The sequence below is a fragment of the Impatiens glandulifera genome, chromosome 7, assembly GCF_907164915.1.
Source record: "Impatiens glandulifera chromosome 7, dImpGla2.1, whole genome shotgun sequence".
In the NCBI taxonomy this organism is placed as follows: domain Eukaryota; kingdom Viridiplantae; phylum Streptophyta; class Magnoliopsida; order Ericales; family Balsaminaceae; genus Impatiens; species Impatiens glandulifera.
This window is the reverse complement of record NC_061868.1, coordinates 33,278,131-33,292,185: the sequence shown is the minus strand read 5'-3', so window position 1 is coordinate 33,292,185 and position 14,055 is coordinate 33,278,131. Positions and strand designations below refer to the sequence as shown.

The following is a 14,055-nucleotide window of genomic DNA, read 5'->3' as shown; positions in this document are numbered from 1 at the left end:
TTCTACAAATATTCATTCATAAATTTATGGGTTTTTTTAGATTAAATTAATTTATTAAATCTCAAAATTAATTATAAAGATAAAAAAAATATAAATTATGATATTATTTTAACTGTTTAAAAAGAGTGAATATCACATTAAAAAATAATAATTTAAATTTAATTGTCATGAGTTAATTCATTATAATAACTTAAATAGAGAAATAAAATAACAATGTTTAGTAGTTTATCACTTGAGTAAGGAGAGATAAAAAAAAATAAAAAAAAATTATGTCTAAAAACGATAATAATAAATTAAAATGGTTATGATCAAATAACAAAATGTATATTTCCTAAAAAAAAAAAATATAATAAATTTAATTTCGATATACCATAATTTTAGTATTATATTTTTATATCTAAAAGTATATTTAGATAAAAAAAAATTGTGCTTCATATTTGATTGAATTTTTTATTTGAGATTAATTTACAACATACTAAATTTCATTTGATCTATTTAAAAAAACACTTTATATAAAATAAAATATAATGTATATATTAATTCCTCTAATTGACTGAAAAATATTTTTTAATAATAATAATAATAATAAAAATTGAGAGAATGAAATTTGAAAGAAAAAAAATAACGTAGCTTAATCTAATTAACTAAAAATATATATAAAAAAATATTAATTCTTTCTCCTCACATCTTTTTTTTTATTTTTCGGTGATAACATTTTATTTTTTTTATTTCTCTGTCACTCATCATTAAATAATATTATAAACACTAAAATTTTACCTATTCAATTTATAAATTTTAAAATAAATTTTTTAAATAAATAAATTCCAAATAATTAAAACAAAGGCCAAAACTTAATTAAAAGATTAATTGATTTAATTAATGGGGGTGATTAAACCTTAATTAATTAAAAAGACAATGGTCAATGAAATAAATAAAATAATTTGGGATAATTGTTGTACTCATATTATCTCAAATTAATTTTAGAAAAATCAAAAGGAATTAAAATAAATAATTTAGAATAAGTATTATATTCATTTTATCCCAAACAAATTATTATTATACTCAAAAATATTAAGAATAAATAAAATAAAATGGCAAAATATATATCATATTTATTAAAAATATTTTGTATATTTTTAAGATTAAAAATAAAGTCAAAAGACGAAAAAGACGAAATAAAAATCAATTTCAAACAAACTCTTAAGACTGAAAATTGCATGTAATCCGTTGTGGCCGAAACTCGGAGGAATCGCTGCAGTAGAAGCCATAGCCTTCGGATAAATGTTGGGTTTTCATCCGACGTTCATTAGTCATCTGCGTCGCTCGCTGCAACAAAGGAGGCGCGCGTTCGTGAATCACATAATCAACTAACGCGTGCCTCAACGTCGTTAGTTGAAACACGACAAAATACCCAGTTGCGTACCTTTCGCCAGCGGAGCGTCTCACGTTCGATTTCTCGCCCGAAATGATGTCGTTTCACCTTGTATCGTCGTCATCATCGCGACAACAAACATATAAGAACGACAATCATCTTTGATTTTTCAAAGATGGAACTTTGTTGTTTCTTGATCATTTGACCTCGTTCAAAATTTGAAATGATCATCTTACTCCAGTGATCATTTCTCATATACTTAGAGGCATCAGCATGGCCTATATCGTCAACTGGCCGGAGAACAACCAAAATACCATTAATGGTCTTTTGACTAATTGGAAGTCATTTGGTCGATGAACCGATCTTGAGAGGCTATTTAAGAGATCCACTATCCAGCCCTCAATCAAAGTTTTCAGAAATCTGTCATTCAAGCTTCAAGTTTTCTAGATTTTTGAAATTTTCATGTAAGGCCTTAAGAATTTGATTCATGTGTTCACAAAGTTTTCACAAGAGTTAAGGAGTGTTCTCCAACTCCTAATAAGCTTCCAATCATCTTCTATTTCGAATTATCAGTTTGAATTCAAATTTTTACATTTCAGTTTTGACAATTTTGTATAATGTCTAGTTCTTAGATTTCTTAATTGGAAAACAATTATAGGATCAATTATGAGTTTTCTGTAGAAACCAAACCCAATCTATCAATCTAAATAAAGATTCCCAAATTTAAATTTAAAAAATTCAAAATTGAGTTTTCTGTTCTTGAGTTATTTCTCAAAAATCGCAAACCAGAAAGTTTCCCAACATGTTTAAAGATGTTGGAACCTATTTGGACCAGTTTCAATCCATCCCGATCATATTTGATCAAAATCAAAATTTTCACAAAAAAAAAATTCAAGTTTTTGAATTCGTCAAAACGAACTGTAAGTGTTCATGTTTTGATTGCATTCAATCATATGAATAAAGAATCTATTGACAAACTCTTTACGCTTTATCAAAGCCCAAAAATCATAAACCCGTTTTTTTGTACCAAAATTATTTGGTTTGAATGACACTCCTTTCCAACGAATGATGCGTCGGGATGATGATCAAAATGATCTTAGGAGATTTATGAAGCTTCACATGTCCTTGGATCAAAGGATTCGAGCCTCAAACAAAATCACCAAAAATCCAGTTTGGTGTTCTTGAAGACCGAAAAACCTAACACATGTTCGGTCGCGACCGAGGGAGTCCGACTGAGAATTCCCACATCCGACCAAGAATCTTCAAGTCGCGACCGAAGGAGTCCGATCAAAGATTTCAGCACCCCGACCGATGATTTTTGAACCTCGACCGAGGAGGTCCGACCAAGAATTCTCACACCCAATCGAGAATTCTCGCACCTGACCGTGAATTCCCGCACCCGACAAAGGACTCTAGCACCCCAAACGAGCATCCTCGCACCTCGACTGAGGGTTTTAACCCCGATCGATAAAAATCGCACTTAGAATCGAGATCACCGGTCTTAGGGCCTGTTTAGTTCCACTTTTTAATTTTCAAAATTATAAAAATAATTTTGAAAACTCAAACCATTTTCTAAAAATCTAAAAAATTAGGAAATTATTTCAATATATTTTTGGATATTTTCACAAAAAAAATTTTTAAAGGCATAATTTAAAATTTATTTTTTAAACTTTAACAACTTAAAAACTGATGTTCTTCAAGTACATTCCTCTTTAATCATCATGAGCTACAGGTATCAATATTTAAATATTGTTGTTACAATTTTTAATATACGAAAACATATGCATGTCTAAAATCAAAAGAATAATTGGTTAAGTAAAACGTATACAATAAATATTTCAAAAGTCATAATTTTATAAAGTAGAGACATTTTTAAACAGGTACTGAGGATGAAGCGCGAAATCATTTTCCGAGTATCATCAAACTACGAACAGAAAATAAATTCTAGTTTAAAATACGTTTGTATACGTATGCCTTTTATTTTATTGATTTTAAACTGAAAATCAACAGGTGACTTTTATCAAAATAATAATTTTTTAAATTAATTATACACAAATTTCAAAAAATCAAATTTTATTTTGATTATTTCAAATTTAAAAGATTATTTGAAATTTGATCTCAAATTAATTATTTTTATAATTAATTTAAAAAGGTCAGGATATTTTTATAATTTTTTTTAAATAATATTTTATTTTAAAAAATTTTAACACGCAAATTGATGTTGAAATTTCTCGAACTTCGAGCATTTTCGGGACAAGGATTTTTCGGGGTTACAAATATTACAATATAATTATATTTTGATTTGATTTAAAAAAAAATATTTTCTATATTTAATTAACATTAAATCTATTTAAAAAAATAATAAGTTGGTAAAGTTTAGATAAACAAAACATATACCTTAAAGTTGAGTCTCAAATATGTTTGAAGAAATAAAGAAATTTATTAATGGAATGATTAATTTATGATGTTGATATTACTAAGAATTTCATAATAGATGCTCAAATCTAATTTCCAAAATGAAAATTAAAACATAAATATTTATAAGAGACAGTGGAGATAATTTGGGAGAAGAACTGAGAAAATGAATAATGTGTCCTCACCTCATCTTATTGGGAAAAAAGAAAGAAAATAAAAAAATTATTTTATTTTTTATTGCATCATATCATTCACTCTCTCATTTTCCTTCTCAAAATCTCCCACCAAATCATTTCTATATTTACAATTTATTAGTCATTATTTATTTTCTTATAAATAATATATATATATATATATAAATATTTATTTATTTTTAATTTATAAATATTATTTCACCAAAATTATAAAAATCTTTTACATTTACCGTACAAATAATTTGGTATCGGTACCCTGCTTAACACTTTTTTCGGTATACCGAAAAAATCAATATTTTACAATACATTATTTTTAATATATAATTTTCTTAATATATAATTTTCTCACCCCTATGCATATCCCTTAAAATATATATTTTTTTATTTATTTTTCTTTTTTTATTGATATTTGACATGCATTATTTAAATTAAACTCAAATAAACCAAATTCTTATTATTAATATTATTATTTTCCATAAATTTATTCTTCATTTTGGACATTAAATACTAACCATATTAATTATTTGACTCTAACAATATATTGTTTTGTAACAAGTATTACCTTTTCCCGAAGTACAAAATATTTTCAAAATAAGACCATATGAAACAAGCCTTTAACTTGAGAAAACAAAAAAACAGCCTGACTTAAATCATTCAATTGAATAGTTAAATTAAAATTGGAGTACAATAGATTTAATAGCAAATATTAAAGTTGTGCTTGTATTTAGGGTTTCAGTTAGTATTTTTAAATAAAATAGTTATTAAAAAATAAACCAATTAATACACATATTACAGTTTACTCTTAAACCTCTAGTTTCATTCCTCTGTAAGAGAGGGCCTGAATTGTTATAATTAAGATACCAATGAAATCACAAATTTCATAAGTCATGGAACTTCCATTGATTAACTATCATAATGGTCCATTTTGTTAAAACATGTCTACAATTTTTTCCTCTTTCTTACAAACATTCAGATCTCTATTCTATACCTCCAACGAAATCCATACTACACAAAACTAAAGGCCAAAAACATACCATAAAACCAATCAAATCTCTAGACTGCAACAGGTTCAAGAAAAAGAAAAAATAACCTCAACAGTTTACCCATTTGAAAGACAGCAGCCAGCCAAGGACAGTCTGAGAGTGGGTCCTGCCTTCGACCCGATTGACATTTCCTCAGTTGAAGCATCATGTAATATTTGGAGATGTATATTGTATAAATCGATCATTACAAATCAGTGTTTCTCGAGAATGAAGGCAAAGGCCTACCTTCTTGAGGACGTAGGATCACAAGTATACCCAACATCCCAACCATAGGAAGAACAATAAGCCACTTCAAGAGCTTGTAATAGTGCATATGGAAGGTCAAAGAGAATTCATCTGAGAAATGAAGACCATTCTTGTCTATCATCTCCACCAAAACGGTTCCTGTTGTTCTCACGCCTACAGTAGGGAGCTTAAACCTATATTTCCCAGGACCATTAAATATCTGGGTTTGCTTTATCGTTCTCTCGCCTTGGTAGTTGCCTGGGACCAACAATGATGTCTGCAAAGTCTCAAAACTAAACTTGGTGAGAGACACATTAAAAATTTTATTGGTTGTATCAGATCCGGATGCAGAAATTATAAGAGCTTGTTTGATGTGGGGTTATATTTGAATGTTATGAAATTAAAACCTTGTTTGATGAAAAAAGAAAGTAAAGTAAGAGTATATTGGTATTTTGATAGATTGATAATATTTTTTTTTGGGAAAAGAAAATATTTTGATAGATGATAATATTAATTGAAGCTCTCAAGTGTTTCCAAATAGGAGCATTATAATATTAATTCAAGTTCACTAGATAGAGGAGGTGAGATCTTACCGTTACGTTATAAGGTGCTTGGGAACCGGAAGGATATCTATAATGGTCCACAATTTCGATCTCGACCCAGAAATTCTTGCCTTCTTCATCACGGAAAGCTCGAGATGGATGGGTTACGAATACACCTTCACGATTAAATCTGTTTGCAATGTTATTTCTTCCTTGATAAGGCGATCTCCAAGCCTGAATTAGAAAATATGACATATGATCAACATAATCATATTTCTAGGTCACACAAATTTGCAAAAGATAAAGAAGATTGATAGAATATAAGACAGAGACAATTGTAGAATGTCAAGATATAAAACCATGAACAAGCAAATAGAAAAGTGTAAACTTGACTATGGTTCAATAGTACTCTCCTTTCTAAGTTTTATTGGACACTTCATCTTTTTTTAATGCGGGGTTAATTGTTGAAACAATTTTTTGTTATGTTTTGAGAAAGTGGGTTATTTGGATCAAATGACATAAATTTGATATCTGAGAAAGGTTATAAAGAATAAAAAATAAGGGCATTTTTGTATTTTAATTGATGATTTAATAATAAAAAAAAATTGTTATGTTAATGGGATGTTGGATTATTTGGGGCTGGTTAGATGTGGCTTATTCAATATCCCATCATCTATCACTTCTTCGATCTAATCATCAACCAAAATATTAAAACACCGCTTACAAAATTCTTTATGACATATTAAAATATTAACCAATTATCACCAATTCTTAGAGGATATTTTGGTCACAGCCTTAAAAAGTCAAAAATAAACCAATTTTTTCATCAAACAAGACTTTCTTTTTCTTTTCCATCATCAATCACTTCTATCGTCAAATCATTCACCAAGGTACTAAAACACCCTTACATTGTTCTAACATTTTAAATTATTAAATACTAAGGAAATTTTGGTTATTTGACCCAAATAAACCAAATTTTTCACCAAACAATTTTTTTTTTCAAGCAAGCCAGTTAATTTCAAAATAATCCCAGATGAAAAAGGCCTATGATTTAGTCCAAATAACCCACATCAAACAAGCCATTAATAGTTCTACACAGGGTTCCTAGGTAAATTAATGGTGAAGTTTGTTTCTACCAAACTGTCCTACATTGTTTTATAAAAATTAAGTTTAAAGATTAATCTAGTAAATATTTTTAGAAAATATGTTTGGTTTGATTGAAGAAAAAAAAACCATTGGTGTTTTTTCGTGAGACAAATGATTAAAAATGAGGTGTACCTCCAAATGTCATAGAGCACAAAAAGAAAACAAAAATAAATAGATTATGACAACATGCCTTGAGAGGATGATGAGGAGCTGGTGTTGAAAAGCAGAAGACATTGCCATTCATGGTTGTCACGATAAGATCGAGGTCATCTCCACCATCAACATTGTCTGCCAAGACCATACTATACCTATTCATAGAAAGAAAGCTAAAAAAATTATTTCCACTTTCTAACAACAACAAACGGGAAAAAAGATATTTCTTTTTTGTTGTGATAGTATAATGAAGAATCCTTACGAGGTTTCACCAATATCCACAACATCGGCACACGATGTGGGTCCATCAATGAGATACAGATAACCATCGAATGAAGTGGTGACAATGGTCAAGCCCTTCTTTTTCTCATTTTGTTTATTTAAGTCCACAAGAAGAACTTGATTCATCACTCTTCCATGAGTTCTATATGGATATGGACGAACAAACGACCCATCTTTCCCACTGAGAACATATATATTTCCAGATATTGTTGGAACTACCACATCTGTATGACCATCTCCATCTACATCGCCAATGCTGGGACCCTAAAAACAACATGGAATTATAAAAAACAAAAGTAATAACAAAAAATGATCAACAGTAGACAATACCTGTGGGACAAGACTCTTGATATGTTGTTCCCAAATTTCTTTCCCTTGTGCGGTCCAAGCGACGACGTTTCCATTTGTATCGGCAGTTACTAGTTCAATCTTGCCATCATCGTTGATATCGGCTGCAACTACGGCTCCTTGTATTTCAGCCATTCCTAGAGGAAAATTCTCTCTTACCTTTCCTATAGTGAGAGAAAAGAAGTTTCAACTTTCACATTGACAGCATTAATGGAAAATCCACCTAAGAAAATGGAACTGCTGTTTCAGAATATACTTTTAGATTTTTTGGAAAAGGTCAACTTTGTATTAGAATAAAGAAGTTTATGAGCATGAGAAGCGTTCATGTTACAAAGCGGAAAACAAAACAAAAACTCGTAATTGAGAACTAGATACAATGAGTTCTAGATTCCAATAGGGTCAAAGTATTTTTTTTTTTTGGGAAAAGGGTCAAAGTATTTAATCCCATGCATATTGGTAAATATAGCTTATCTAGAAGTTAGGAGACCCTCTTAAAGTGCATGTGTCTTGATCCTTTCTTTGTTCTGTTCTAGATGTTTTGGTACTGGATTGAACTTGTGGTAATTTTTATCTATCCAATCTTTTTACCTAAATAACATGATTTTCTACAACGTCCATCAAATAAGGTTATCCACTTAGTTATTCAAATAACCCCATATCAAATAAGACCTAAATGTTCTTTTTGAATATGACAATTAGGGTATCAAGGTACAAAGGGGGAACTCGAGATGGAGCCACTGGAACTAGTGGCTCCAAATTCTCAAATGGAGTATTATTGTGCTTATTTTGTAGCATTCACATTTTAAGCTGCCATAACAAGTCAAATGGCTATTGTGTTATACACTATTTCCATGTGGATCATGATCTGGAAAAACCTATATTTGTAATGTTTGCCAAAATCAGAGTAATCTAGAAAATAATCTATATCATTATCTTGAAGAATAATTTGATCATGCTTCCAGAAAAAAAATCTATATACGAAATAAAGTAACAAATGAGTATATAATATGAATTATGAAATAGAAACAATTTTTATACAAAAATACACTATAATTTGGATTATAATCCAGACAAAATCTTATGCCAAACTAAAAAAAAATCCCTTTCAATTTTAACTTTTGGCGATTTTCCAAAAAGATCGCGACTGTGACACGGATTGTGACAAAATAGCAGTTTCCAAATAGGCTCATATATAATGTTCCCCATCTCTCTCCCTCTGATAAAGTGAGAAAAAACCTAATATAACTACTTCACCAAACAACTTGGCTGGTATTAAATGAACCTAGTTCAATATTCATATCATAAAATGTAAAAAGCAAATTGCCACTATGATAGAAACAAGTTACACGCCTGTTAAAAGAAAATTGACATTGTTCTGCCCTACATACCTCTGTGATCCAGAACATAGAACATTCCATAAGATGTCCCAATAAGAATGTCCATGTTTCCATCACCATCCAAATCAACGACTGTGGGAGAAGAATAAATGTAGGCACGGAATTTTCCAGTATCAGTACTTTGGTCTAGTTGGTGAGTCCATTTAACTTGCTTTGTATCCAGGTTGAACACTACAATACCACCAGCTACATATTTCCCTATATCAATTCCACCAAGTTCTTTTGAATGCTCAGGGTTGTCATAGTATCTGCGTAATCATATTAAGTTAGTATAGCATTTAGATCACGTCAAGCTTTATTCCTAAGGTGTGGAAACAGATACTGTAGAAGTGTGAGAAAGGAGTGAATACAAATATGGTTACAAAAGATCAGAGGAAACATATGTAGGTAGAATAAACAGAGGAGAGATAACTGAAGCAAATAAAGATATAATGTGGTTAAAATGTGTGCTTTTAGGTTAGCCAAATAACAGAAAATTGCATCTCAGGGCAAAATACAGTCTAAACAGTAATTTAACGTAGGATCAAGCAAAAATACTAGATTCCGAAAGCAGGATAATTGAATCATGACTGTCCAACAGAAAAGCAAAAACTGCTAATCCGACTTACTAGAATTCTTCATAGAATGTTATTTTTCAGGGGCGACTAAGAGCGTGTTTTATGTATTTTTTTAAATAAACCTTCGAAAAAGCCTTGTTTGATGAAAAAGTGTATTATATGGGGTTATTTGGGTTAAATGACTAAAATATCCTTGTATAGAATATTTTAAAATGCAACACAAATTAAAATAAGGGTATTTTAGTTGATGATTTGAATGATGAAGTGATTGATGATGGGATAAGGGGTCATTAACCCTTCATCAAACAAGGCCTAAGACAACTGATGAAATTTAAAACTTGCATTAACCATGGCCAGGGTGCACTTAGCATGTCAAGTGTCTTATCGCAATGTCTTTGAAAGGTCACTCTTATTAAAAGAAAATTTCCTCTCAGTCGAGGATTTTCCTCACTATTTCAGTAAAGTTAAGAGTAGGTTTTGGCTTGCTCCTTGATTATTATTAGTAAGATAGGTTTGGAACCCTTTACTAACCTAACACTTCATATGCCCAGAAAAGAGTTCCAAATGCACCAACCTTATAAGAAAGGTTATGATAATAACTACATTACCTAGAAATGACAAACTATCTATGGAATTTGAAGGGAAAAAAATACAATTACAGCATGACAAATATGCATGTTCAACAAAGAGAAGAATCATCACCTATGTTCAATCAGATTAATAACTAATGATAGATAAGTGAATAGTTTAAGGAATTTTATCTGAAAAGGGAGCAGATGTAAATTAATACAACTCCAAAGATGGAAAACTCACTCGCGGTCAAAAAAGTACGATACAGCAATAATCATCTCTGATACTCCATCATTATCGATGTCAGCAATTACCTAAGAAAAAGTAAGGAAATGCATATTGAAACCAATATAAGTGTAACAAGAAACAAAGAACGTAACAAGAGAAAAAATTCCATTAAACTCACAGGAGTGGATAAGATGTGTGAATCAATATTAACATAATTATCTGGTCGCTCATGTTCAGTTTCTGTCCATTCTTCATCCCCCCACATGGTTTCATCAACATAATCATCATAATCATAATTGTATTCATCAGCAAGTTCATCATTATCACGGAACAACTCAAAAGATGAATCAGCATCAGCTTCAAGAGCTTCATCATTCTGCACTGTTGCAGCCTGTACATTGTCATTGTTATTAGCTCGTGAATCGGAACCTTGTTCTGAAACCTTCGAACTATCATCTTCAAGTAATCGCCTTCCACTACTAGTTCCATTTTCTTTGCCTGTGCCAGAAGCTGATGAGTTATTGTCGACACTCTGTTGCAGCTTATTTTCCAATTCTACTTTAGGATTAGTTTCATTCCCTTTGTCCTCTGCATTTGCATTTGTTACTACAAAAGCTTGAGATGCTGTTGATGTCAAATTCGAGATGTTCACAACAGATGTGTTTACTTTAGCTTCTGGAGATAGGACAAGGCATTACTTGTAATGAGCATAAATGAAAGGATATAAGCATCAATCATGAAGGTGCAAAATGCTTTTTCAAGTAGTAACTTACGAGGCACTGAATTCGAAAGAGCTTCTTGGATAAGTGATTCATCATGCACATCTGGATGGGACCGATCCACAGGATCAGGATTCAGACCAACATACCAGTCTTTTTTTACTTTCAACCTAGGAACCTCTAACTTGTCTGACATCAGGTATCCTGAAGCCCTGAAAGCGGTAAATCAATCTTGAGAGAAAAGAATCACTAGAAATACTACTTATATTATATAATCAGATATATTGAAAAACAGGCAGCTACCGGAAAAAGAGCACCTCCCCGTTGTATGTGGCTAAAGCTATTTCTCTAACACCATCTTTGTCAATGTCATACAAGAGAGGAGTAGCATGAACTGTTGACTGATGAAAAGCAGGCCACCCTGTTGGATGATTGAACTAATTAACATTCGTAATGTTGAATAAGAATGACAAAAATCCAAAGAATCACTATGATATTGATCTATTTAATATACTTCCCTTAGGCCTAACTCAAATTTGGTAGGGAGGGTGAGGAGGGGAAAGAATAACATAAGATCACTAAAGGGAAAGAGAATATAAGATTTCAGAACATGTTTGGATAAAGGAAAAGAAAGGAATGACATGGAAAGGGTAGAAAAATGGTTACAAAATTATATTCTTTGTAATTCCTAACTTTCATGATAAGACAAACAGAATACCGGAATTTATAACATCTCCTCCGAAAAAGATCAGCAAGTACCTGCCATTTTATCTCCATCGGAACCTTCTAAGACTTCCAGATAGTGAACAAATGAGGGAACAACTATGTCCAGCTTTCCATCACTGAGGAAACAAGAGTAAACAATTTTGGTAAAACAAGCTCTATCAAGCAAGAACACACAAAAGGAGGTATATCAAAGATGTAATATAGAGATGATTTACACCAAGCTAGTATATTCTGATAATAGAACAGTTTGAATAGTAACCATAAATACATCCAGCTATGAAATAGTCTTGCAATATTTCTCAATTCATTCGCTTATAAATATTTTGAGAACAGAAGTCCCTTGTTTCTATTTGAGGAAGCTTTAAACTCTCTTCAATATGCTTCTGAAACAGAGATCTTATAGGCCCCAATTTGTTTCTTTGAGTTAAGTAAAAAATCTTGACCCATCTAGTTCTTGTTACGAACACATATTTTATTTCACAAAATGAAATACAGGTTTTCCAAATAAACATGTAGAGAACAAAACCATTAAAGAGGTACACAGAAAGAGACAATACACAATGATCATTGACCAACAAACACATGGAAGATACTCTCTTTCCATTTGTGCTTCAACCTGTTAATATCTGCAATCAAAGGTGTAGCATATATGCTTGAACTAACTTCAGTCTGCCATCTTAGCTCCAAATGTTGAGGGCATTGTGTATTCAACAGTTCATCCTCATCCCTATCACCAACCAGAAGAAAAATGAGGATTAGAAAAAAATGAAGCAGGAGAAAAAAACAATATCTTATCGATATATGATGTGAATCCCAAATACACTTGCTAAAGCATTAACCTCCTTTAGATCGAGAGACTGAAGCAATGTTCTAACTTTAAATCTCCTAATATTAGAACTTACAAACTTGAGAAATGAAGTGCTGAAGAAAGGTCATCTTATAATAACCACATTTCAAATCTATTTATGGAATTTTGAGCTCCTAAGATTCATTAAAACCCAAAACAAAAAGCCATACGTCCCATGGAGCTAGCAATTGGTTCATAACAATTGATCCCACAATACAGTATCTTCCTTTGCCTATGGTAATGCTACATTTCCAGTATAACCAACCACAGAAAACGCTTGGCCATGGCATTGATACCCACACTAATTACACACCTCAAAAGCTAGTTATTGAAGGTGGAAGGTCTAATGATAATGAAACCCACACCATAAGCACATTAAAGGTAGAATATGATCATAGTGGGAAGAGTGTACAGTTGTGTAAATCTCAACTTGCAATATATGTGATTTGCATCTTGTAACTGTGACATCTAAGTCAAATACAATGCACAAGCAAGAAAAAGCATCACAATTCAACAGATACCGATTCAAATCATGTTCATTTCTTAATTATCATGATTTATATATCTATAAACACAACCAGAGGAACTTACAGGTTGGGATAACCAAGGGCATCATCAGTTGCCTCACGCTCAACAAACTTGGTAATCCTGGCCTCCTCTGATGCTAAAGAAGACACCGGACGGACAATTGTTAATGGAAATGCAGACAGGAGCACGAAAAAGAAGAAGAAAGTCGGCGTCTTCATAAGATCGGGCTTGGATGCAAGTGGGTAGATGAGGAAACGAATTCCGGTTATTAATTTATGAATCGGGAGAGTTGGAAACCCTAGTAAGAGGGGTGGAAGGTCCTCAAACCATAGACAATGGAGATTCAACAATTTTATTGAGGAGAGACGACGAGCTCAGAGAGGAATACTGTCGTGGACTTCCACACTGGGTTTACAGTTCCGATCGCCGTTGTTTGTTTAATTACGTAAATACCCCCTCTTCAATTTTTGCACAATTCATTGCATGGTGATGTTCTTGCCAAAAGTGGCCCATTTGGAAATGCTTTATTTTTATTTTTATTTTTTTTAAATTAATTATCATAAAAAAATACTAAATTATATTTTAAATGTTAAGTAATAGGATAAATTTATAAAAATTAAAATTTTAATGAAAATATTCAAAATTTAATTTTGTTTAAACCGATTTTAAAAGATATGTATGTAACGACAAATGATGAAAAAGAGGGACAAATGATAAAAAAGAGCGAGTCGAACAAACAATCAAACAATGTCAATAATTTATA

The 14,055-nt window shown here is 31.3% G+C and overlaps 1 protein-coding gene across 2 annotated transcripts; it reads right to left on the bottom strand.

Moving 5' to 3' along the window:
• Window positions 1-4,849: 4,849 nt before the first annotated feature.
• LOC124944627 (protein DEFECTIVE IN EXINE FORMATION 1) lies at window positions 4,850-13,727 on the bottom strand. 2 transcript variants are annotated; one of them, XM_047484927.1, is made up of 13 exons: window positions 13,356-13,727; window positions 12,534-12,644; window positions 11,951-12,033; window positions 11,495-11,612; window positions 11,246-11,403; window positions 10,651-11,147; window positions 10,488-10,558; window positions 9,109-9,365; window positions 7,703-7,884; window positions 7,353-7,636; window positions 7,128-7,245; window positions 5,843-6,025; window positions 4,850-5,526 (listed from the first exon to the last, which is right to left on the bottom strand). In XM_047484927.1, exons 1-13 carry the CDS (start codon window positions 13,508-13,510, stop codon window positions 5,209-5,211), a joined length of 2,535 nt encoding a protein of 844 aa, XP_047340883.1. In that variant the 5' UTR covers window positions 13,511-13,727; the 3' UTR covers window positions 4,850-5,208. The 2 variants fall into 2 exon arrangements, with proteins under 2 accessions (XP_047340883.1, XP_047340884.1); XM_047484928.1 differs by having other exon boundaries at window positions 10,651-11,144.
• Window positions 13,728-14,055: the final 328 nt, after the last annotated feature.

What these genes read in the sequence shown, in the direction of transcription:
- LOC124944627 (XM_047484927.1), bottom strand. Translation starts at nt 13,510, where the DNA reads ATGAAGACGCCGACTTTCTTCTTCTTTTTCGTGCTCCTGTCTGCATTT. An exon ending in GCCCTTGGTTATCCCAACCT is followed by an intron (nt 12,645 to 13,355) that starts GTAAGTTCCTCT and finishes GGTTGGTGATAG; the next exon opens with GGATGAGGATGAACTGTTGA. An exon ending in GTGGATATTGGTGAAACCTC is followed by an intron (nt 7,246 to 7,352) that starts GTAAGGATTCTT and finishes TTCTATGAATAG; the next exon opens with GTATAGTATGGTCTTGGCAG.